The sequence below is a fragment of the Sus scrofa genome, chromosome 18, assembly GCF_000003025.6.
Source record: "Sus scrofa isolate TJ Tabasco breed Duroc chromosome 18, Sscrofa11.1, whole genome shotgun sequence".
In the NCBI taxonomy this organism is placed as follows: Eukaryota; Metazoa; Chordata; class Mammalia; order Artiodactyla; family Suidae; genus Sus; species Sus scrofa.
This window is the reverse complement of record NC_010460.4, coordinates 38,317,962-38,345,059: the sequence shown is the minus strand read 5'-3', so window position 1 is coordinate 38,345,059 and position 27,098 is coordinate 38,317,962. Positions and strand designations below refer to the sequence as shown.

Sequence of the window (27,098 nt, the reverse complement as noted above, 5' to 3'; positions counted from 1 at the left end):
ACTATCCTAAAAGGGTCAAAAAAGTAATTGGGGTGTAATAGGATTGTGTGAGATTACGTTAAAGCCTACAGTTATTCAGTTTATTACATTTTGCTGTGAACCACTAAAATGTCTATCTGTCTAGGCAAATTGAAGCTGATTCATTTGTGCTTAAGAATGCTCAGATAATTAATATTTTAGTGGCCTTCATTCATTGAAGCTATGGGTAGAACATGTTTTCTCAAGGGAAGTGATTTGCCTAATAAAAAGCAGCATAGTTGAAAAGAATATTCTGAAACTTTAGTAATTCACATACCAAATTCACAATTTGGGCTACAATTTTTACCTGTACTATCATAAAATTAATGAACTGGTAGTTTTTCTTTTGGAAATTTACCTTTTCCTTTTCTACTTAAATAAATTTATTTTAAAAGAACTGTAAATCTCTACCAAAAGTTTGAACCAACATGGTTCAGCAGAAACGAATCTGACTAGCATCCACGAGGATGCAGGTTCAATCTCTGACCTTGCTCAGTGGGTTAAGGATCCAGCATTGCCAGGAGCTATGGTGTAGGTCACAGATGCAGCCCGGATCCCATGTTGCTATGGCTGTGACGTAGGCCAGCAGCTGTAGTTCCAATTTGACCCCTAGCCTGGGAACCTCCATATGCTGTGGGTGCAGTCCTAAAAAGACAAAAAAAGAAATTGAATAAACTGTATATAATTATACATATAATTATATATAATATATCAATAAATTAAATTGCAAATAAATAAATTATATCTAAAATATGCATAAGATATATATGTAGCCTTAGAAGGCTTTCCACAGCTTCGGACTCTCTCTATACGTATGTATTAGGGATTCTGTTACCTGCATGACTCGAAGCCTAAGGCCTGATCTTTCTTTTTTATAAAGTGAGATAAAATGTTACAGAGGCAAAAGGTAGGTGTTAGAAACACATTGTATTAACCTGAGACTTTTTCTTTGACATAAAAATTATAATCAAAAAGAGAATGATGTTCTCATTATGTGATTTTACATCATGTCAATGTGCTATGTAGAGTCTTTTTGAATACCACCACCAGATATGTACATGGTAGAAAGAGCACAGATTTTGGAGCTAGACAGAGCTGGATATAAACTCCAGCCCCACTACTTACTGTATAACCTGGACAAGCTCCCTTCCCTCTCTGGGTGCTTTAGAGAGGGAAGGGAGTCAGGAACCACAAAGTCAGGAATGCACTGCATCACTCCATCATCAAACAGAGGGGATCTACTCCAGATGGAGCTCCAGCATGTCCTGAGGCATGAGCAAGTTCCACGAAGAAGTATGTCCCCTGCTCTGCCACATTGCCTTCTCTCTCTCAGCCCACCTATATGGCCTCAGTTACGGCACATGTTTCCTTACACCAATCAATGGCCTTCTGCAATTCAGCCTGGCTTTCCCACTATGGCTCCTGATGGCTGATTCTGGAGGTTAGACGCCCTAGTGGAGACTCCAGCTTCCCACACTGCTTTTCATCAGAGCTGAGCTTGTAAGTGGATTTACATGTCTCCTGAATCAATGGGGAAAGTTTTATACCGACAAAATTATATCTCCTGCTTAACATAAAGCCAATTTAGCTGAATAAAAATGTCTGAAGGATTTCCATATAAAAGTGTGAAATCTACAAAAAAATCTGAGATACATTTTCTAATTTGATAAAGTGTCAGAAATAGATGTATTATCATTCAAAGGTCAAGTTCTTTCCTACTGCTTCACTCATTGATGAAATAATCACTTAAATATATGTGAATGATGGAAAAATTTTCATAAGTTCAATATAATACATATATTATTTTAAAATATATAAAAAGGTTAATTATATTTTAAAGCTAGAATTTAAGTATTATTTTTTATGTTTGTATATTTATTATATGTAAATACACTCAAGAAGCATAATTAATAAATCCTTCACTAAAAATTGCTCCATGAGCAATATATAAATTGAATAAAACTAGAAGTAGGGGTTTTTTCCCATAAAAATACTGTGCTCCCTACAGTATTACTTTTGTGTACACAATATCTACTCTGAAGGCCCCAAGAAATGAGGTAAGTTCACCAGCTAAAGGGGAATTTATGCTATAGTAGAGACTCCTTACTTTGCCAACATAAGTACAATGGGAGAAATGGACAAGTCTATGATTAGACTAAAAGAAAGGGGCATGCCCTAGATCCCAGAGCAGACCCACCTGGACTTTGGGACGTGTTTTCCTGGCCTGCATTTAGCCAGCTGGCCCCTGACTATACAGCTTATTACAAAGACTGATTTTGTCTGTCATAATTGCCTATACCCCACTTGACTGGGACCGCCGTTGTCAACAGATCATTCAGCAGTGCATCCAGCAATCAAAGGAGCAAGAAGTACTGACTTGTCTAAGGACAAATGATCTTCTCTGGACAACCTCCTGATGAGCAGAATCTCAGAAAGGGTGAAAAATCTCAACATTGATTACTGTCCTGTGGCCTAACTTTATCTGCCCTTGACCAACAGTGAGAATTAGGGGAAAAAAAAAAATCTCTGAAAGCCATCATCTGGCACTAACAGCAAGATTCTGATCTTCTACTGAAGATAAACAACTTCACCAAGCACCAACATCAGATGAGGTCACTCTGGGATCATGACAGAGGGAGATAAAAATTGAGATTCCTCTGAAATTGTCTGAGTACAGATGAAAACATGGAAACTGGGAAAACATGAAAATGATCAAAGGTCTCCCTTGTTCAGCTAATGTGAGTGACCACTGCCTTTATGCAATTTCATCCTCAGTTCCACTCCTTTTCTCTCTCATCTCCTAGATAAAAATCATTAAGTTATCCAAACATAGATTTCATTTTCCTTCCTGACAGTATCCCATCCAGAAAAGCACCCCCCTTCTCTAAACACTCCACAAAATCTCCTGACACAAGTTTAAATCCTGAGTTCCTTCCCAGGGTGGCCTCCTTTGTTGTAGCAAATAACACGACTGTCCCACTACAGGTGTGCTCTAGGGAAGCTTTGGCTGGGGGCAGCGTTAATCAACACCAAGAGCTATCTCAAGTCATTTGATCTAAAAGTGGACAAGTGCCCAGGGGAAGCAAGAAATTACAAACAGAAGTAAAAATTATTGCTCACTAGACATGTGCCGGAAGGCATTTTCACACAGTTGCCTTTATCACACATGACGACTCTCTGATTCCCTCTTTCCCTCCCAGCCTCATTGCAATCCACCAGCAAGTCCCCTGAGCTTCCCCCACAGCACATCCCAGCCTGATGCTTCTCGTCCTCTGCACTCCACAGCCCAACCCAACCATCCTCAGCCACCACATACACTATGGCCATAGCCTCTGGAGGGATCTCTGGACCTCAGTTCTGGCCCCGAGTCCCCTCCCCACGTCCATTCGTCTTGCCATAGCCAGAGTGAGCTTTCCATGTTTCAAATAGGAAACATGTATGTGTCTGTAATATTGAGTTTATGAAGAATTCCTGCTGTGACTCAGCGGGTCAAGAACCCAGAATAATGTCCATTAGAATGTGGGTTCAATCCCTGGCTTTGCTCAGTGGGTTAAGGATCCAGCGTTGCCATGAGTTGTGGTGTAGGTTGCAGATGCGGCTCAGATCTGGCATTGCTGTGGCTGTGGTGTTGGCCAGCAACTACAACTCCAATTCAGCCACTAGCCTGGGAACCTCCATATGCCACAGGTGTGGCCATAAAAAGAAAAAAAGAAAAATTGAACTTACAAAAATATATTCAATCTCAAAAAGCAACTAAACATTTTCAAATGAATATAGCACATTGCACAGGGTAGTGGCACGAATTGACTCCTCAGTGAATATTATTGTATACATGAAAAACAATTTTTCATCTAACAATCGGCAAAGATTTTAAAATACAATTTCATGGTATTGGCAAGAATTCACGGAAATGGCCCCCTATACAATTCTGGAGAGGAAATTTGTCTCCCAAAGTTTCTGAAGTGTCCATATACCTTGAGCGAACACTTTCACATTTAAATTTCTTAAGGATTAAGGTAAGGAGATGCACAAAGCTACATTTATATCGAGTAGTTCAGGCATTTTAAGTAGCAGTTTAATTTTACATGTCCAAGAATGGATTTTTTAATTTAGGTTAAAAAATTCATCCTGGGAGACCCTTTGTGGTGCAACAGGTTAAGGACCCATCATTGTCACTGCAGGGGGTCGGAGAGCTGCTGTGCTGTGGTACAGTTTCAATCCCTAGCCCAGAAACTTCCATGTGCCACAGGTATGACCAAAAAAAAAAAATTTCATCGTGGAATTAAAAGGGGCTATTTTGTTGTTGAGGCGTGTATTTGTTCCCTATTGTTACTATAACAATATGCCACAAACTAGTAGCTTAAAACAATATAAATTTATTGTCTTATGGTTCTGGAGGTCACAAGTCAGAAATGGGTCTCGCTGGGCTAAAATCAAGGTGTCAGCAGGGCTGTGTTCTTTCAGGAGAGCCTGGGAGAGAAGCCATTCCCTGGCATCTTCTAGCTTCTAGAGGCCTCCTGCATGTAGGGTACCTACATTTCTACATTCCTTGACTCAGGGCTTCTTCCTCTATCTTCAAAGCCAGTAGTACAACATCTTCAAATCTCTCTCTGCTTCTGACCTCCTTTTCTGCCTCCTTCTTCCTCTTTAAAGGACCCTTATAATTGCATTAAGACCAGCTCTATAATCCAGAATAATTTCCTGACTTTAAGATCAGCTGATTAGCAATTCAGTTCTTTCTGTAATCTTAATTCCTCCTGCCATGTAACATAACATAGAGGTTCTGGGGATTCTGATGTAAGCATTTTTTGTATTGCCATTATTCTGCCTACCACATGTGGTATGGAAATTTTGTTTTCCCTCCTGAGCAAATGATGACCCTTCCAACCTAAATGTGAGTCTTCAAACTTCAGAAGAAGGCTTGAGACTGTGGTGAGCCTTCTCAACATATCCAGAGTAGCTTCATCAACACCACAGTCCTGGTGGTTGGGAATCAGCACTGCTCTTACTATTTGAAGTTCAGAAATTCAGGTAACTATGGTGGCCTGACCTGAGCCCAGGTGGGTGTTTGATCCTCAGACCCCAGGTTGTGTCTACTTGAAGCACTCAGGATGGGAAGAAGCTAAGACTTGGGAGCCTAGGCCATCTGAGAGTCAAAGCTGGGGAAACAAAGTTCAAACACAAGAGCCATCCAGCAAAAGTAGGGCTGATGCTGTGAGACCAAGCCAACAGCAGAAGCCAAGTGTAACAGGGACAGAAGTGGAACTTAGCACCAAAAACTTGATCTCACTGAGCTAAAGCACAGTGCCTGTGTGCCAATTGCCCTCATGGTGTTTGGGCAGGTCAGCCTGACTTAGAGGTCCCGATTTGGCTGCCATCATTTTTCTCAAAGAAGAAATCTAAACTACACCACAGTTTTGATTTATTTTTCTCCCACAAATTGAAGAGTCTCAGTGGTTTAGAAGATGAAACTTTGTTCCTATCCTAGTAGTAATGGTAATGTGAGAGTAGCATTAGGAGCTATGGCTGGAGTCTCCCCCCTCCTCACCCCTCCCGAAGTTTCTTTGCAGTGTGGGCAAAAGTAAATGAGGAGTTCCTGCTGTGGGGCAACAGGATCGCTGGCCTCTCTGGAGCTCTGAGATGCAGGTTTGATCCCCAGCCTACACAATGGTTAAAGATCCAGCATTGCTGTTGCTGTGGCATAGGTTGCAACTGTGGCTCAGATCTGATCCCTGGCATCTCAATGCACAGCACTCACACATTTTCAGTGTACTGCATGGAATCCTCTTCCATCCAGGTATCATCATGCTTTTTTTTCCCCCATGATTAATGGAATTACATTGGTGAAGGAAACAGAATACTATCAGAGTGATGCATGAAAATACTACGTATTCTGTGGCTCTAGGAAAAGAGCTTTAGGGTTCAGCCTTCTGACCAATGTACTTCCTAGAGTAAAGGAAACAAGGAACTACAGCTAACTTTAAACTGTGGGGAAGGATTGCATGGGCTAGAGATAAAGGAAGAAAGCCACCTTGGCAAATTCTGTTTTTCTCAGACTTTTTCAAGAAAACAAGGCCCACATTTTTATTATAAACCATTACTGGGTACCAGAATCCTAAAATTCTTAGGATTTAGGAGGTAAGAACCACAAGTTACCAATAAGCTAAAAGAAAACAGGGCAGGATGGAAACATCTGGAGACTCACAAACTCTGTCTCACTTTCCATACCCATGAACGTGTGTTTGGTTGATATGAAAACAAATTCTTTTAGTCTGGCTACAAGCTAAGCTAACAGAAGAAACATTTCCTTCGGCCCCAGGCCTTTGCTTTGGCCCGGGCCAGGCTCAGGGGCGGACTACTCCTTACCCTGCCTGAAGGAAGCAGTGTTGAAAGTAAGGTATTTGCTCTTAAGAGAGGAAGGCCTGTTCTCAAAGCCTAAACATTTAGCTGTAAAATGTGTAAACTGTGTCATGGAATTCTGGCTGTGGTATGTGTCAAGCTAAGAAAACAACTTATCATCGCTCTGTGTAACACGGAGGCACAGAGAGGCTGAGACAGATAAACACATACATATGTAGTTAGTTATGATACTAAAATACAGGAGCTGCTGGGCAAACTTCTTTGCTGCTGAGAAATTGGAGTTACTGTTGTATAAAAGCTGTCTAAATGACTTGATAGCGTCATCAGTTAAGCAGTGGTTACAAAAATGTGTTGCTGGATATGGATGGACTCAGAGATTATCATACCAAGTGAAATAAGCCGAAAGAGACAAATATCATATAATATTGCTTATATGTGGAATCTAAAAAAAAAAAAAAAAAAAAAAAAATACAAGACCCACAGACATAGGAAAAAAAAAAAAAAAAACTTACGGTTACCAAAGGAGAAAGTGGGGGAGGAATAAATTAGGATTAATATATAAATACTACTATATGTAAAATAGATAACCAACAAGACCTACTGTATAGAACAGGGAACAATACTCGGTATTTTGTAATAACCAATGAGAGTAAAGAATCTGAAAGAGAATATATATATATATATATATATATATATATATATATATATAACTGCATCACTTTGCTGTACACCTGAAACTATCACAGCATTGTCAATCAACTATATTTAATTTAAAAAAAAGTCTTGCTGAGCATGTGTAAAGATAGAATATCTTGTTTTTTTATGGGACAGTTTCTTAAAACACTTGAAGTAGATTTTTGCTATTGAAATCATATTAAGCATACCCGTATTTTAAAAGTTTTTCTGTAGCACTTATCACCTTCTACCACGGTCTATGATTTATTTTTTGGCTGCGTCCATGGCATGCGGAAGTTCCCAGGCCAGGGACTGAACCCACACCACAGCAGGAATCAGAGCCACAGCAGTGACAACCCGATCCTTAACCCACTGAGCCACCAAGGAGCTCCTGTAATTTACATATTTGTTGCATTTATTGTTTATTGACTCTCCCTCCTACAACAGGTAGACCTTTGCATACGGTTGCTGCTGCTGCTATGGCTGCTGGCCTAGGACTCAGCTCAAATTTCAACCCCATGACTTCCTATCCCACATCTGCGACTTGGTCCTCTCTAAGCTCCACCTGCAGACCTAGAGTGCTCACTCTAACACTTGATTATCCTAAAAGTGTTATAGGGCTGTTGGTTCCCAAACAGGGAAGAGTTTCTCCCTTTTACCAACTCCCCCCACCCCAACTGCAATCTTTGATGTGACGTTCCCCACACAGACATGTCGATTCACTATTTCGGCCTTAAAATTCCTCAATAGCTAATACATACTGGGCACTACTATGTGTCAGGCTCTGTCCTGGGTGCTTGGGATACAAACAGACCAAAATTCCTAAATTAATTCCACTTACATTTCTTCAGTGCCCATGGAAATTGATATCATATTCAATGCCTCTCAATAAATTTATTCTGTAGCTCTCCATTTAGAATAAATCCCACTTTGAAATCTCAACCTGACACCAATTTTTGATGTTTGCCTTTAAGATATGTGGGCAAGAGGGCCTATAATCCTCCAGATCTGTAGGGTTTTTATTAAAGTATCTTACTTTACACTTAACTACAAATGAGCAGGTGCTCCCCTCCCCTAGGGCTCTGGGAAAAGGACCATTGAATGCAAATGTTACAGGTGGCACAAATCCTGTTGTCATTTCAATGAGACTCCTTACATACCTAAAGTAAACCCCAAAGCCAAATTGAATCATTACAGAATTCTTAAGTAAATCTTTTAATCCTTTCAGAAATTTCTGCCAATCTGCTTCCATCTGACCGTACTGGTCCATGATCCACCCATGTGGAAACTCTTCCCCCAGCAAACCATTGGAGGTTTTCAGTTGGAGTGTAATTAATGTGCCAAGTCATAACTATCATGGAAATATTAGAAAAAGTCAATATAATGAAAAGCCTTCCCTTGTCTCTTTCTTGAAATTCTTCTCCAGCTTAACCCAATTGCCTAAGTACTTAGAGGCCTTTAAACAAAATGAAATCCTAATGATGTCTCTGCCATGAATAATTAATTGTTCATGTACAATCTCCTCAACAAAATCTATTCTCATTCGATTAGAGGTTTCCTCAAGATAATGTGAGTTCATTATGGACATTTTTAACCTCCTTCTTGGATCTTTCTATGTCCATCGTATCTGTGTCTGTGATCTGAGATTCCATTGCCCTGGCTGCACCCCCAAAGAGCAATAGTTGTAAGACAATTAAACCTCTTTGAGAAGTGGGACACTGTCTTTCTACTTTCAAACATGGCTGCTTCACTGAGAGAGTAAACAGTGGAGGACTGAACTTACTGTGGTAAGAAGGGGAGGTCTGCCCTTTCAGAGGGAAAGAGGAGACGAGAGATGGTAAGGTGGGTCTGCCCACCTTCCTAGGTGAGTCTTCTGTCTTCCTGAGAAAGCCCTGATGCCTGGAAAGTCCTGGGAAGAAAGGGACAATATAATAACGGAACATCTTGTCATTTCTTTTCAGATGATGAAATGTAAGTTCATAGACACCAAGGGAGAAATTTCAGGGGTTATCTCACATTCACTTGACAAATAACTGAATCCTGCTGTCTGTTCCAGCTCCAGCCACTGGACCTAAATGAACCTTGTCCCTCTCCCTGTCACAGCCCTGCCTTTTCAGTCGTCCCTCCTCCAGCCTTACCCACAAATGTGTTCAGTTCTTCCAACTGTATTGCTGAATTGAATCAGCTTTACTACATCTGTGTTTGAACTTTTAAAACTAATCTAGATGAAGAAAAGGATCTCATTTATAACTGGAGACGTATTTTTATTTTTCTCTTAAACTTAAGTTAGATGAATTAGATTATGCCTAAATTATTGTTCTTTTTCAAAATGATAATCTAAAGAACACTTGGGCATAGGATAAACTTGGCAAATGCTACACAGAGCTTTTTGTTGCACAGTTTTCTTACATAACTATACTCATCCAATAATTTGGTATTCTTTTTTCAATCTAGACTATCATATGCAATTTTTTGTTTGTGGGTTTGTTTGTTTTTTGCTTTTTAAGGCCGCACTTGCAGCATATGGAAGTTCCCAGGCTAGGGGTTGAATTGAAGCTGTAATTGCCGGCCTAAACCACAGCCACAGCAATGTGGGATCCGAGCAGCATCTGTGACCTATAGCGATTCATCTGAACAGCATCCATGAGGATGCAGGTTTGATCCCTGGTGTCTCTCAATGGGTTGGCGATCTGGCTCTGCCATGAGCTGTGGTGTAGGTCACAGACGTGGCTCATTTCTGTCATTGCTGTGGCTGTGTCATAGGCCGCCAGCTGTAGCTCCAGTTTGACCCCTAGCCTGGGAACTTCCATATGCTGTGTGTGCAGCCCTAAAAGGCAAAAAAAAAAAAAAAAAAAAAAAAATTCCTATACACTCTTCCCTTCCTTTCCCCAAATATTAACATTTTACATAGCCACAGTACAATGATCAAAACCAAGAAATTAACCTGAAATAGTACTCTTAACTAATCTACAGAATATGTTCAAATGTCACCAATTGTCCCACTGATGTCCTTTTTTCTGGTCCATGATCCCCATCCAGTCTCCCCCATTGCATCTAGTTGCCATGTCTCCAGTATGAAGTAGGTCTTTATCTTTCTTTGTCTCTCATGCCCATAATACTTTTTCAGAGTCAAAACTGTTAAACCCTTCAAGTTTATGACTATCCTCCAAACCAATTTTATTAAAGGCAGCTCTTTAGATAGTTGATAGCCAGCACATCAGAAAACATCCTTGATGTGGGTTCTAATCCCAGATGACTGCTGTAACCTCAAGCCAGTCCCCCAGAAGGGGCGGGAGGAGGATAGGAAAGTAGCTGAGAAGGAACAGATTATATACCAACAGGATTGCTGAGGTTTTTTGCTTTTTGGAGTTTTGGGGCCACACTCATGCTGTAAGGAAGTTCTGGGGCCAGGGACTGAACATGCACCACAGAGGCCACAGCAGTGACAGCACTAGAGCCAGGATTACTGAGTTTTAAATCTACAACCTTCTGTAGGTGGGGAGCCCATTGAGAGTAAGCTGGTGCCCACTCACCAGGGCTTGATGGAGCCAGGAGTTCAACCCAAGACCGTCTGAGAAACACGCAGCTGTCAGTGTTTCACATCCTGAAGCTGAGTGAGGGTCACCTTCTCCAGCCTTCCCAGAGTTTAGCATCAATGACCAGGATGTGAAGACCAAGAGAGGGCCTCCTTTCGTCCATAGTTTCTCAAGCTACTTTGAAGTAGCATTTTGCCCTCCAGTGCCCCCAGGCTCTGAAATCACCTTCCTCGGGGCAGGGTGTACAGCAGTGGAGCTCGTGATGTTACACCACCATCTAGTGCTAAAAGTAGTAAAGTGCAGCCACCCATCCTTGTCTCAGCTGTCACACTGTTGAAGAAATAACTAGTTATTTAGCAGAGGCTGAGAAACTTGAAGAAGCAACATGGCAAGATTCAATCAATTCACTCTGATTTCATAGTGTAACAAGCCAGTGTGGTTTATTGAGAAGAGGCAATGGAATCAAAGGGACCAGGAAAGAATCCCTTTTTACTGTTCTTAAAGTAAGACTTGCTAAGTCTCTGAATGTCCCTGGACATTATTTTTTTCATTTTTAAAATAGGACTAATAGTATCTACATGTAAGGTTGTGACACGTCTTGATGAAGACGGGGTTCAGAGCAGACCCCCAGTAAACATGAGCTTCTTCTCATGCTCCTCTCTCACTCCTTTTGCACAATTTCCATGACAACCCAGAGTCATCAAAACAGAAGGGATAGTTCACGAGAGGTTCAATAATGGTTATCCAACAAGTCGGACAGATTGTAAAACCCAGAGAGCTGTGTGGTACTGTTTAGAGCAAGAGCTCTGACAGGTGGCTGCCTTGTTTTGGACACCAGCTCTGCCAGTGGCTGGGTTTTCCATCTGTAAAACAGAAATGGTAACAAAGATACCTACCTCCTAGGGTTGTTGAGAGGATTAAATAAATTAACATTTGCAAAGTCCTTAGAACATTAAGCATCTGATAAGTATTATCTATTATTAATAACATTTCCTTTTTTTTTCTTTTTTTTTAACTGCCCCCATGGCATGTGTAAGTTCCTGGGCTAGAGAGCAATTGAACCCACAACACAGCAGCAACTATGCACCAGATCCTTAACCTGCTGTGCCACAAAGGAACTGCTATTAATAACATTTTTTAATGATGCTGACCCAAAAAAGCAGGGGTATATAGGGTGGGGAGGCTCTGAGCCAGCATGTATTTGATTTTTAAAAAGAAAATGTTACATGTTACATTTATTGTTTTTTGGCCGTTACTACTCCATCCTTTGTACTTCTCTCTCTCTCTCTCTCTCACACACACACACACACACACACACACACACACACACGCACACGCGCACACACACACACACAATCTTCAAATACTTTGAATCTGGTGCCTCTTGACTGAATTAGCTTGCTGGTGCATCACCAAGGTGAGGCAGGGCCTGGGCAGCCTTTCTGAGCTTCACTAAGAGTTCAAACATCTCAGTGAGCTGCATATGCTGGTGAAGTGAACATTGATCATTTTGAAATAGTCCTCTTACTCTAGTAATACTTTTTACCTTAAAGTCTGCTTGCCTTCCGGTGCCCCCGTTTCCTGTCGATGAATACTTGCATTGAGAAGTCTTTTTCCATCTTTTTACTCTCTACCTTTCTGTCTCCGTATACTTAAGGTATGTTATTTTTAAGTGTCATTGAATTAAGTTTTGTATTTTATCCAAGCTGACAATATTGTGTTTAAGTTGTAATATTCAGTTCATTTATGCTTGATGTAGAGATACTGATACCTTTGAATTTTTATTTTATTTTATTTTTGTCTTCTTAGGGCCACACTCATGGCATATGGAAGTTCCCAGGCTAGGGGTCGAATTGTAGCTACAGCTGCCAGCCTGTGCCACAGCCACAGCAATGACAGATCTGAGCCATGTTTGTGACCTACGCCACATCTCCCAGCAACGCCGGATCCTCAACCCACTGATCGAGGCCAGGGATTGAACCTGTGTCCCCAAGGATACTAGTCAGATTCGTTTCTGCTGAGCCATGACGGGAACTCCAATACCTTTGAATTTAACTGTACCTTCTTAACTTTTTGTTTTCTGTGTGTTCCTATCTGCTCTGTTATTTTATCTTCTTTCTTGCCTTCTCTTCAACTTTTAAAATTTCATGTTTCTTTTAACAAAAGTTTTCCATTCTTTTATTATGTTTTAGAAAATATCACAGAAATTGCAACATGCACCCTGCCTGATGCATTTCTAATATAAGTCAGTGCCTTCACCGTTTCCATTTCCAAGACAATTCAAGGACATCAGAATACTCAATTCCACTTATGTCCCATCAGACTTACATACTATTTTTTGTCGTGTATTTTAATTGTTTATCCATGTAAGACTCATAAAGCATATAAGTTTTGTTATATATTCTTTAAGATTTATGCAAATATTTACCTTTCCATTGCTTTTCAATTTCTTCCTGCACCCCCAAGCTGTGATCTGTGATCATTTTCCTTCTGCCCAAACACCCATTACTATTTTCCTTTAGTACTTCTATTACTTTCCAGTGGTGACAAGTTCTCTTTTAATTTGCCTAAAAATGTCTTTTGAAGGGCATTTTTGCTGCACGTAGTCTTCCACATTGGCTGCTATTTTCTGTAAGCTCTTTGAAACTATCACCTACTAGGCTTACATATTGTGGCTCCTTTGGAAGTGATGTATATTTTCCTCTGGCTACTTTTAAAATTTGTTTTCTAGCAGTTTTATTCTAAAGTAATTAGTTGTGATAGTCTTTGTATTTATCCTGCTTGGAAGTCAACAGCATTTCTCACATCTGTGGCTCAAAGACTTTCTTCAATTTTGGAAAATTCTTAGCCATCAGCTCTTCAAATATTGTGTCTGCCCTATTCTCCTGCAGCATCATTCTGCAATTTTTTTCTATCTTTCAGTTCACTGATTCTCTCAAACGGTGACTATCAAAGCAATTGCTGATTTCTTAATTTTGGCTATATTATTTTCCAGTTCTAGAATTTTTTCATATAATTCCCAGTTCTCTGCTGAAATTTCTCCATTTAAATCCTTGAACATTTTAATCATAGTTATTGTAAGATTTCTATCAGATAGTGTAAAATATCTAACTGAGGGTTTCTTTCACTTTCTCCATTTTGGTCAAATCTTATGTTTTTGTATTCCTCATTATTTTCTTATTGATTAACAGACTTTCAAAAAATTATAGAAAAAGTTTGAGAAATTGCATGATGTTAACTTCCTTTAGAGGGGATTTATTTTTGCTGTGGCTGTCCACTAGGTTTGGGGCCAATTGCCTCATTCAATTAAGGACTGAGATGACTTGAGGCTGGGCTTCAGTTCTAGTGAGGACAGACCCATTTCCAGCTCACCTTCACTCAAGGGACAGCCCTTTGGGTCCTAACAGAAAGCCTACAGTGTTTAAAGGACATTTCTTGGTGTAGCCAGAACTCTCATTTTTGTTCCTTATGAATCTACCAAAATTTTTGCTCAGGTTCTGCCCCTTGCTCTCGAATTAACAAGTGCTTTTAGGGGTAAAATGTGGCACCAAAGGTCAGTCTCATCTGTGTGGAGTATTGACCCCTGCTTTATTGATAGCTTCCTGATGTCTTACTATACATCTATATTCTCACTTTTCTAGTTTTCTCAGCAAATGATTTGGTGCAAAACAAGCTAATTACCCACTGCTGGAAGCTAAAGTCTTTACCTGCTTTATTTGAATAATTAATTTTAAGGATTTCAAATTCTGAAATAGACTTGATTCTGTCATTTACTAGCTATCTGACTTTAAGTGAGCTATTTAACCTCTTTGAGTTTTGGTTTCCTCATCTGGCATATGGAAGTAATAGTAGCACCTACCTTGAGTTGTTTGAAGGATTTTTTTTTTTAAATATAGGTAGGTATTGTATTCAGGTACTCAGCACAGAGCCAGGAATATAACAAATGTTCAAATGTTAGTAATAACAATTTTTTAAAGCATTATAATGGTTTTTATGTTATATAAATTAACACATAATAGCAGCCTCTCTTCTATGTCCCCCTGTGAGGAGTGGTAACTGATAAAGACCCTATACCCTATAATTATACCTTAATTTTTCCAAGTCTCCTAGGGCTTTGGAATACCTGGGTGGAATGGCTTAATGCACCACATGAAATAGTTTATGCAGGCATCAGTATGTTCATTTTAGAAAATTGATCAATTGGAGTAAGAGAGTTAGAATTTAACTGCAGGATCAAGGGAGTAAACTTTGGCAAGAATACTCATGAAACTAGCCCCGTAGACTGAGGCCTCAAGGGCTTATCCCCCAAGTGTAACTCGAGACAATAAACACCAAAGTTTGCTCTGGAAAAGAGAGGCTTGTCTTTTGCTGTCCTCCCCCATTAGGGCTGTGGCATCACTGTACTGGGGAAGCTTTCCACTTACTAAGAGTGGACAGCAGAGAAGCTCCAGGTGCTTTGCAACAGGAACTCTAATTATTCTGGGCTCTCTTTTTAAGAAAAAACTTTATTTCAAAGATTGCATACTATTTTAATAAAAAGTTTGCATTGCTGGAGTTCCCGTTGTGGCTCAGTGGGTTAAGAACCCAACATAGTGTCCATGAGGATGCAGTTTTGATCGCTGGACTCGCTCAATGGGTTAAAGATCCAGGGTTGCTGAAAAGCTGCAGCCTAAGTTGCAGATGCAGCTCAGATCCTTTGTTGCCCTGGCTGTGGCATAGGTCAGCAGCTGCAGCTCTAATTCGACCCCTGGCCTGGGAACTTCCAAAAGCCTCAGGTATGGGTGAAAGAAGGAAATAAGAAGGGAGGGAGGAGGGGAAGGAAGGAGAGAGGAGAGGAGGGAGGGAGGGAAGGAAGGAAGAAAAGGTTTGTACTGCTCTACAACACTTATGTTCAAGAAGCACCATCATTTATTTCTTTGTTTTTAAATGTTCTGTTTAAATGTTTTTATACGCTTAAAAATCTGTTGAGGGCAGACCTCATATTAAACATTCTTATCACAATTTTAAAATTTTTTAAAAAGTGGGCAGTTTTAAATATTGAAACATCCAAAATATTGTTTACCTGTAAGATACAAAATACAGTATTAGCCTGCTTTGTACCCACCATGCAGCCAGTTTCTTTCCCAGGTTGCAGTGAGAGCGTGTGATGCCATGTAGGGAGGTGAGTCTGCAGCCTCTTGGGACGCCCAGGGATTAGTAGTGGAAAACAGCACATTCCAGAGCTGGCTGCAGTTTTGCAGATCCAGTAACACAATTCCAGATACAACAGGCCTTCGGGTCTGATTTATACCAGATTTACAGAAAGCTGGTATATAAAATCAGCACACTGTATGTAGTTTTTTCTCAGTGAAGCAAAAACTGCCATGGGGGCTGTACTAATGAGGCTCCAAATACAGCCTTTTTCCTCCTAATGTGAAAAGCCAAATTTCAATGGTGATGATGGAGTGAGTGCCAAAGAAACTAAGAAAAATGATAGTTGGTGGCATCAAACTATGATAAAAATATCTCCAGTTCTTCAGCCCTTGGGATCATTCATTCCTTTTGCTCACCTACCAGAATCCAACCCTCTCACTCATACTGCTTAACTGTGAGAAGTCTAGTCTTTATTGTATGTGTGAGCACTGGGAGAAGTCCTGGGAAGGATTTATATCCCATCCCGATTGTTGCTAGTCACCATCTAGCCTGGAGACCAATGTCTGGGCTTCTGTGCTGCTCTTTTGCCATCTGAAAACCACCTCCAAGCTATTTCTGCCCTCTAGACACCATCTGGCCTCAGCATGGACACAGCCCCTCTCTTAATCATCTATAAAACACAACAGACACCAAAACGTGGTTTCCGATAGATTTACTGAAGGTGAGACTAACATGAGGAAATTAACAACTAGGGAAGATAATAAAAATCAAGTAACATAATCCAGTGTTCTTAGAACACTTAGCAACAGCCCTTCACAGGGGGAGTCTATGACCCGCATCGTTCTCCTTAGGCCCTAACCTGTAGTTAGGATGCAGAGACCTTCTCATTTCCTTCAGATGGGTATCCTCCCAATGATGCTCCCCTCTGTGAATTTTATGGCTCCAGTTCTCCCCTGTCCAACTCCTAACAGAAGATAAGACACTGATCAATCTCCTATCTCTGCACTCTTGCTCTATCCACCCACTCTATTTTAGGATCTGACTTATGGAACATTTCTTCCAGCTTTGACCATTTATTTAGCTTCCAGGTTAAAATCCAGGCTTTTCCTCTGGATGCAATGATTGCATCAGCATTGAAATAAGCCATCCCTAATCATGGACCTGAAAAGTATATAGATGTACCATAGCTCACCCTGGTGAACTCTGTCAGTCCTAATATTTTCCTCTTATAAACAATGCAATGAATATCTCAAAAGCTAAATCTCACACATGCATGATACCCTTCCAACCTTTTTCTGGTTCAAGGATGTGCACATATTCAATCACTCATTCAGTACTGAACTAACTACTGGGCACTCGACTAGGATGGGGAATATCCTATTGAGCATAAATTCACTCCTTAATCTCATAGCTCTCCTGTTTTGTAGGAGGGACAGATAAGGAAGTGAATGTAAAATGCCAGTAGTGTTAATAAGTGCAAGGGCCATCAGCTGAGATCAGATGACTAGTAACTGTTAACAAGGCAAAGAAGGAAGGGACTGTGTTCCAAACAAAAAGAACTGCAATTATACATGTCATAGAGCTAGAAGGACAGAGTGCTGGAATTGGAAAAACAGCCCAGCTAAAACAGAGGTCCTAAGGAGAAACACAGATTGAGAGGCTGCAAGGACCCACCCCTTCAGGACTTGCTAAAGCCATGTTTAGGAGTCTGATTTTATTCTAGGAGCAACAAGATGACACAGGACAATTCTGCGCACATTTCAAATATCTGATACTCACTGGAAAAGTTATCTAGTATTTTACATTTTTCTATACCTTCCTACTATTATTATCTTATCAATTTGACAGTTTAAACTTGTACACATTAAATTTTTTCATGGTTATTGTCCATGTCTGTAATCTGTTCTGGACTTAATCCTTGTGTCCCCCGCCGCCCCCATTCAAATACTGAAATCATCCCCCAATTAGGAGGTGGAGCTTTAGGAGGTAATTAGGGAATGAGGGCAGACCCTTCATGAAGAGAACGAGTGTCCTTATAAAAGGAGACAGGAGAGAGCTTCTTTGATTCTGCCACGGAAGACATATGAAGACAGCCAACTACAAAGCCAGGAAAAGGGCTTCACCAGACACCGGATGTGCTAACACCCTGGTCTTGGACTTCTCACTTCACCCTCAAGGATTGTGAAAAATAAATATTGGTTGTTTAAGCCACCCAGTCTGCAGTAGTTTGTTGTAGCAGCCTAAACTGACTAAGAGATTAGCATTGCCTATTTCCTACTGGGAATTTATCCTTTTTTTTTTTTTTTTTTTTTTTAAATGCTCAATTTAAGACTTGCTTTTCACCTTTTTTATATTTTTTTCCTGTTTGTCTTTTAATTATATATGTCAAACATCACACACACAAACAACCTTTTCTTTTAAGGATTCCACCACAAAGGTATTTTATCACCCTAATATTATGTAAGTATTCATCTATATTTTCTATCAGCATTTTCATTGTTGAACTACTCCTATTCAGTCTTAATGTTCTGACTGACATCTATAAACAGAAAGCTAATTTTACTTTTCAAAGGGGTAACCAACTACTCCTTGAAATGTAAACTTTATAAGTAAACAGTTTAGAGAACAATTCATAGACGTCTTCTTAATCTTCTATTCTATTATCTAATCATATACTACTGTACCAGGACCATATATAACTTTATAATACATTTCATGTGAGATAAAGTTCCTCCATGGTATGTTCTCCTATTCTCATTTATTCAATTTTAATTGGCTACTATATAAGATATTTACTCCTTTCTTATGAAATACTGCATTGACTTTCACAGGGATTTTTGAATAAACTAATGAAGTTTCAAACCACCTGAGAACTACAAGATATCCATCTGGAATGGAAAGAGGTAAAAATGACCCTGAAGACTTTAGCAATCCAACAACTACTGAAATTTACATATATTTTTACATGTAATGGGTATATTACAGAAGAGTTTGAATAAATATCCATAAGAGAGTTTACCATAATTGACCTTTTATTTTAAAAAATTACAGGGAGCGATTTCCAGCATATCTTATTTTATAAAAGTACTGCCCATATCAAACATTTTATATCACTGTTAATTCCATTGAAGAGCTGCCATTTTTTTTAAAGTACTAATTCCAATTGATGGGGTGCATGCCCTTAAAATAGAAAGTTTCCATTTATTCAAATTTCAAAATTAAGATTACTGAGAAGTTTATTGCTTTATGGCTGGGAAAGATGCTACTAGCACATTTCAGGTAAATAATATTCTTTGTTAAAAACTATGAGGTCATTCAGTTTAAAACTTTCAGGATAATTCACAGAAAATAGATATATTTCTTCAAATTATACATTGAGGGGCTGGGCTATTAGCTATAGACATTTATATGTGAAGCAGCTCTTTAAAGAAATAAGCTACACAAACAGGCCTGTCTTGGTTTAATACGCATAAATGAAATTAATAAAACCTGGAAGACCAATACTGTTACGCTATGTTCTGTTAGGACCTTTTTAAAAAATCACACATTTAGTAGTCCATTTGTGCTTAAAATATTCATATGCATGAGAAGCTTAAAGAAAAAAATACCCCTGTACATGATGATGAAAAGAAAGTAATAAATTTTTTGAAATTGCACTGTTATTTAAAACACTTTCCTAAATTCAGACCCTCCTTTGCAGCTGGCACAGTTTTTCAGGTCTAATTAGCAACCTGGGGAGGCCCCTCTGGTATCAGTGAAGTAAAGAAGGTGGTGATAAAAGACCAAGCTGACGCCATTAATCCAGGCCTTTGAATTGCACTGCCATCTTCACCTGCATCTTCTCCACTCTCATCTTCAAGCCCATCATCCATAAGACGCTCCTTTCAAACAAAACAAGAAACATATTCCTAAGTGATCTGAACAGTCAGTCAGCATTAACTCATGACAGAAAAGGAAAGAGTTAAATTCTTCCCAAATAAGGAATATAAGGGAGTTTCTATTGTGGCTCAGTAGTTAATGAACCCAACTACTATCTTTGAGGATTTGGGTTCAATCCCTGGCCTTGCTCAGTAGATTAAGGATCCAGCATTGCCACAGGCTGTGGTGTAGGCTAGCAATGTAGCTCCGATTTGACCCCTAGCCTGGAAACTCCCACATGCTACAGGTGCAGCCCTAAAAAAAATTTAAAACGAATGAAGGAATATGAGCATATAATAGAGAAGTGGAACTATCTGGTCATTAGAAACCTTCGTTAAGTCCAAAACTGATAAATTCCTCATTGTTCAAGTTCAAAGGGATAACTGCCAATTTAAATAATAAATTCTCACTTTTTGCATAATTTTCTTTCTAGGCTATTTTTAGGAAGAATGATGTTAGTTCTTTCCACTGAATTCCAATATATGACTGACTCGGTATTATATTCTACACGTGCGAACTTTAACTTTTCTTCACACTTCATTCTACGAATACTATGGAACCCCTCAAAATTCTTTGATTGTGCTGGTCTCATACAGTGCTTAGGAAACATCTATATTTATTTAAAGTATACAAAAACCTCATTAGCATACCATTTCTTCAAGTTCTAGGTTGTTTGCATTCTGCACATCATTGTTAACTTCAGCATTATTGTTGGGAGCCTGTTGCTGACCTCCCTCTTGCCTAAAAGGAAACCATCCAGCTTGGTGTCTATTCAGTAAAATAAAGAGAAAAGAAAGTAAGTTGAACTATTTTATATGTAAACCTATAAAGCATTAGTGTCCTACAAGAGAAAAATGATTAGAATTACGATAAATGAAAAAACCAAATCTACTTCAGGCCAAGAACTACCCTTCTCAAAGCAATAAAAGCAAAAGGAATCAATTTAAGTCTAAAGTCTATCATGAGCTTAATGGGGTCTATACTAGATATTAAGACATACTAAGATATCAAGACATATCAGACATTTTTTGGTATTATTCAAAATGAAATTTAAGTATATATTTGTTGGCCTCTTGGGGTAAAGGGGGCAACTGAAAGTTCGTCTACTCATGAAAAAAAAAATCTGACCTATGCCTATAGGACCTACTATTGATAACTGTAATTAACAAAAAAGAATATCCTGTGTAAGACTACATCACATGCTCTTCAAGTTCTAAATAATTGATAGAACATGTCTATAACAATCTTTATAAAATACAGCAAAGGAAAAAAATCTGCTTCTAGACAACTGATAAACATTCTTACTACACATAACCTGCTTTGCTTTTGATGCCAGATGTCAGAAGCCCAACATTCATGTCCCTTCACTCAACATTCAGAACACACTACCACACACCAGATTCTGTGCTGAACAGTTTTAGGAAGTAATTAAAAGAAACCACAAAAAGTGAATGAACATCACTCACAAATAAACCAGTAGCATGGCTCCCATTACCATGATAAAGCGACTAAAGGAAGAATAGAAGTATACAATGCTAAGGAGAATTGCAGCTCGTGAGAACATGTACATCCAGTCCAGCCAGTCTCGATTGAAGTCTTCTTCGTTTAGCACTGGACCTCCCTGTGCATTCATTTGAACGTTCTCATTCATGGGTCGATTTTCTTGGGCCACTAGGTTTGGAGCTGGTGGGGGTTCTTCTCCAGGAACGTGTGCCAAGTTTAGAGGCTGTGAAGCAGCAGGCTGGGCTGAGTTGGCATTTGATGTGGCCTGTGCTGAAACTGCAGCTTGACTGAAATATTCACCAAAATAAATATTAAAAAGACAAAAACCTTTATCATATTATGTCCTATTTTTCAAAACTTCTTGGGGAGCCATATGTATGTTTCATAAATCTAATAGGGAATATCACAACTCCTGTACATTTCCTAGCATAAATCCCAGTGGGAAAGTGGAGCCAACCTGGATGGTAGAAGTAGCTCAGGAAAGGATGTTCCCCTAGCCTGGTAGTCTAGGATGGCCGGGAAGAGGGGAAGAGATAGGAACACCATGTTAATTCCTATCTTTTCTCTCTTTCACTAAATTGTAATGTAATGACTGGGTCTTTTTTTCCAACACACTTACCCATGTTTTAAAATATTTGTCTAAAAATGTATATTAATCATAACCCTGTGTGCCCACTCTCAGTGATAAATGACTTGTATTACTATCTTAAAATATTAACTAAATTCCAGATAACAATCCCTCAAGCCCAATCCTGACTTTTGGGAACTCCATCTGGAGAGCACTGGTATATTCTTGTCAACTTATAAAGAATTGTGGTCCTAAAGTTTGCTTATAATTTGATTTCTTGCAAGTCAGAATAACTTTTCCTGTAAAATGATAATATGTCTGAAATTTGTTCTAAATTATTCAGCAAGGTGGGGGGTAGGGGGAACCAGACTGTCATGAATTGATAAATGTTGAAAAGTTGGGTGATAAGAACACATAGATTCATTTTACTATTCTTTTTATATCTTGAAATTTCTCTATAATAAAAAGTTTTAGGAGTTCCCATGCATAGGTCACAGATGCGGCTTGGATTCAGTGTTGCTGTGGCTATGGTGTAGGCTGGCAACTGCAGTTCTGATTAGACCCTTAGCCTGGGAACTTCCATATGCCACAGGTACAGCCCTAAAAACAAAACAAAACAAAACAAAACAAAAAACCCCAAACAAAAAAACAAACCAAAAAAAGTTTTAAAATCAAGCTAGCAAAATAAAATAGAACTTTTCCAGGCTACAAAAGCCTATTTAAGACAGTATGTAGAAGACATCTTTGTTTCCAAAACACTTCCTATCTCATGGACATTCTGATTCATAGGTGAGCCATTTCATTAAAGGCGAGAACTTGAGGCTCAGAAGTTAAATAATGTGCATAAGATTATATGGTTTAGTAGCAACCTATGATAAGAATCTTGGAGTTCCTGTCTATGGCTCAGCAGAAAACAAAAATCAATCTGACTAGTATCCATGAGGACGCATGTTCAATCCCTGGCCTCACTCAGTGAGTTAAGGATCTGGCGTTGCTGTGGCTGTGGCATAGGCTGCTGGCTACAGCTCTGATTTCACCCCTAGCCTGCAAACCTCCATATGCTGTGGGTGTGACCCTAAAAAGACCAAAAAAAAAAAAAAAGAAAAAGAAAACCACCAAGAATCTTACACAGTTCTTATGAGGTTACAAGACAAGGGGTATAAAGCATCTAGCAGAGTACTACGGACAAAGCAGTCACTCAAATGATAACTATTACCATGGCATGAAGAGCCTGCCTGGAGCCAAGGGGTTATATAGGAGTGCATTAGGATATGAAGTTGACAATGCAGGATAATCCTATGGAGTAAGGTCTAGAGGAAGGATAAGGATGCACGCTTCACACTGTAAGCAAGAGAGCCATCAGATATTTTAGGGGTTGGAGAATGATGGACTCAGTTGTGTGTTAAGCAAGTTAACCCAGCAGTAAGTACAATGAAATATATAGTAAGAGCCTAAAAGGAGAAAGAGTAATTGCAGTAAAGTGAGTCTAATATGAAAAAGGATCTGCAAAATATTGTTAAGTAGGATATAGGGAAGGACAGAAGCTAGAAACAACATACTAATTCATCTTGGTAAATTGTTGGGTTCAGAGATAACAGAAGCCTGAATCAAAGCTGATTAAAGTTAAAAGCTTGGAGGATGATTAAGAAGAGACCATTTCACTGACAAGGAAGTCAAGAAGAATCTAATTTTAGACACAGTGAATTTAAGGGAAAGGAAAATTTCTCTACGGAAATCTCCAACAATTAAGTGGAGACACAAAATGAGGCACAGGAGATGAAGAATTGGGAGTCATCACAGAGAGATTAAAAACTAAGGCCCAAGAAGAAGGAAATCCAAGAGGACTAGCCCAGGACTGAATCTGTCTTTCCTACCAGACTGAGTATCATAAGGCACATGGTAAGTATACAAAAACCTGTCTAACTGAACAAAACATGTCACCATTTAGAAAAAGGGAAAAAAACAGCTTATCAAAGGACATAAAATGAGTGGTTAGAAAGAAAGAATGAAGAGAATAACAGAATCACAGAAACAAGAAGAGGTGAATATTAAAGAAAAGCTAGAAATGTTAAATGAATACAGAAGAAAGAAAGCTGAGAAACTGTATTTGGTGCTAAGAGTGTTCTCTGCTGACCAGAAGCAAAACTTACTAAAATACTGACAGTCCAGAAAGCGGATTAGCCTCCCCGTCTGCGCCTCCCTGACAGGATTCCTTCTATCCCCTTTTTCATTCAACATCGACCTTCAAGTAGATTTGCTGCCTTCCAGGGACACTGTCTTCAGTGTTTTCCTCTTCATTAGATAAAATGTTCTAGTAAAGTTTTTTCCTCTTAAATAGAGAAAATGATCTGAATACAGCTAAATATAATGCTGCTAAAATGGGTTAAGCTGATGTAAATTGGGTGTGAACACTTTTTCCTTTAGCCAAATCATTTTAAACTAATTTTTTAAAACCACTGAAATACATCAGTCAATGAAATCCCAAATCAAATTACTCAGAATAAAAAAGAAAATAAGGAAAATATCACAGTGAGTAAAAAAATGAACTCAAATTAACTTACTAGTGCATATAATACTGATGAGCATACATCTGTTGCCACCAGAGCAGCTGCAATGGGCTGAAAGCAGGATACACTGGGAATCCAGCCGGAACAGCTTGCCCAGGAAGCTGGTTGTCTACATTTCTGCAATGGAGTAATGAAGAAATGTCTCTGAATGCTCTAGAAGTTGAAAGCATTTCTCTTCATTTTTATTTCTGAACTATAAGTCACCCATTGACAAAATATATTAAATTTTACTGAAAAAAACCAAACTTATTTTCAACATTCCTCAAGTAAGTTACCATGGCTTATATAAGTTGACTGTGACCCCAAGTATACAATTAACACTTACGTTAACTAACAACTAACATTACAGCCCCATTTTAATGGGAAATTAAGCAAATCATCCACAAAATGTGTGGCAAGCCTAAACCTTTGCTATATTCTCATTTCAACACAGAAGTCAAAAAATACTTCCATTGTATTTTTAGTGCATTCTTCTTGAGAACCAAAACCCTATACTTGAGGGAATTAGCCAAATGGTATTTTACTTCCGTAATAAAATATTATTTCAAATACATTAAAATACATTAGCTATCAGCTATAAAATAAAAATGAACACTATATAAATCTATAAAATATGTTTTAGTTAACCAGGACTAGCAGAATATATTTATACATGCATTCCTAAAGTAGTTAAAATTCTATTAATTCATTACAATTTGTGGAATGTCACATTTAACTTCTCTATTCCTCAGGTTCCTCATCTCTAAAATGGGGTTAATAAGAGAATCTTCCTCACAGAGTTGTTAGTCTATACTCGCTAAAGATTAGCTTTTTTTTTTTGTCCTTTTTGCCTCTTCCAGGGCTGCACCCAGGGCACATGGAAGTTCCCAGGCCAGGGGTCTAATCGGAACTGCAGCTGCCGGCCTACACCACAGCCACAGCAACACCAGCTCCGAGCCACGTCTGCAACCTACACGACAGCTCACAGCAATGCTGGATAGTTAACCCAATGAGTGAGGCCAGGGATCGAACCCACAACCTCATGGTTCCTAGTCGGATTCGTTTCCGCTGGGCCATGACAGGAACTCCAAAGGTTAGCTATTTTTAATCTCACTCTCCCCTACCCCTAACTCTAAACATGACTCCAAAGCCTATAAGGTGAGATTTGCAGATATTCACATACATCAAGGCAGGGATAAACATATAAGTAAATTCAGAATTTGTCAATTTTCTAATTTTCCTTCTTCATATTACTTTAATTTTATCTTTAGCTAACATCAGTTTGGTCTATCCAGAGGGAGAAAAGGATAATTAACAAATTCATGAACTTTAATTTTTAATATTCTAAAGAATGTTAATATACAATTAATAAAATGGATTATAGAAACCAAATTTAGAAAAGCTTGGGAGGATAAAACTTACCAACAAACTGTACTTAAGGCAACTTGGTACTAAATAAGGTATCAACTCTCCTACATATAACCTCAGCATAGGAGCCATAAGGAAGATCCTTCTACCTCCTAAAAACAGCCTTCCCTGCCACTTCCCAAACTTTCCCACATACTGAATTAAGAAGGAAAAGCAGAGACGCCTTCAAGACAGTTCTTCCCCAGCTCTTCATAAATAAATTCTGCATAAGAAGAGGAAAAGAACCTTTCCCTAGATATTCCTTTAAAAACATTTCAGGAGTTCCCGTCGTGGTGCAGTGGTTAACGAATCCGACTAGGAACCGTGAGGTTGCGGGTTCGGTCCCTGCCCTTGCTCAGTGGGTTAAGGATCCGGCGTTGCCGTGAGCTGTGGTGTAGGTTGCAGATTCGGCTCGGATCCCGCGTTGCTGTGGCTCTGGCATCGGCCAGGGGCTACAGCTCCGATTTTCACCGCTCGCCTGGGAACCTCCATATGCCGTGGGAGTGGCCCAAAGAAATAGCAAAAAGACAAAAAAAAAAAAAAAAATTTCAATTAGTGATCAAACCTGGAGAGAAAGCCATACTACTGGAGCAGAGATGTATTAGAAAACATCCGTATAAAGATTTTGGCACTTCCACCAATGAACTGATGCATTTGGCAAATCTGAAAACTATCTAAGTCAAATATTAGCTAGCAACAATATGAGTCTGTATCTATTAAATTTTCTCAGTATTTTCAACTAAGAAAAACTCATCCCCCTAAAAGTAGAGTTCAACCAATTTCTACCACTAAAAAGAAATGTAACCTCACACAAGTCCATTGCTTCAACTGTAAAAGTGAAGGCTGGACTCTGTTGCTGTTTTTAAAGGTCAATGGAAGAAAAGGCCACTAACAATCACTTAGAAAACAATTACTATAGCTTCCCACCTCACCCTACTGGAGCCAAAAAGATAAATATGATTACTGAAAATATGTTGTCAAAAAATTAATAAATTCCCCTAGATGATTCCAATAGGCTTCTTCCCTTTCTCTCCAGTAAGTTAAAAACTACAAGACTATATAATTGCTAAGATACATTCCAGGCCAAGGCCGGTACACTACAACTTTCAGTTGTGTTAATTATTCTTCAGAAAAAAAATGCATTTGGCACTCTACAGAAAACAAGAAATAAAGGGTTTATTTGATAAAAAAGTATAAAGTTATTATTAAAATACATCAGAGCAGTGAAACAAATTACTGTGGAATTTAATATATTATTAATCCTGTAGAATTTAAAATATTCTATAGGATGTGTAATTAAACAACACAATAGAGGATTACTATTTGGAGCTGCGAAGAATGATGACCAAATTGGTGGTTGGGTGAAGGGAGTTTAAAGTTTCACCTCATTCCACATTCAGATGAGTTTCAAATGGACTAAAATCAAGTATTAAG

The 27,098-nt window shown here is 39.0% G+C and overlaps 1 protein-coding gene across 1 annotated transcript in view; it reads right to left on the bottom strand.

The window, feature by feature from the left end:
• The window catches only part of HERPUD2 (HERPUD family member 2), a 41,804-nt gene continuing 33,442 nt past the window's right edge, over positions 18,737-27,098 (bottom strand). The window contains exons 6-9 of the mRNA XM_021078631.1: positions 24,273-24,395; positions 21,107-21,430; positions 20,291-20,408; positions 18,737-19,603 (exon numbers count right to left, since the gene is read on the bottom strand). Of these exons, the coding sequence (XP_020934290.1) occupies positions 19,442-19,603; positions 20,291-20,408; positions 21,107-21,430; positions 24,273-24,395 (727 nt within the window). The 3' untranslated portion in view covers positions 18,737-19,441. The remainder of the gene's footprint in view (positions 19,604-20,290; positions 20,409-21,106; positions 21,431-24,272; positions 24,396-27,098) is intronic.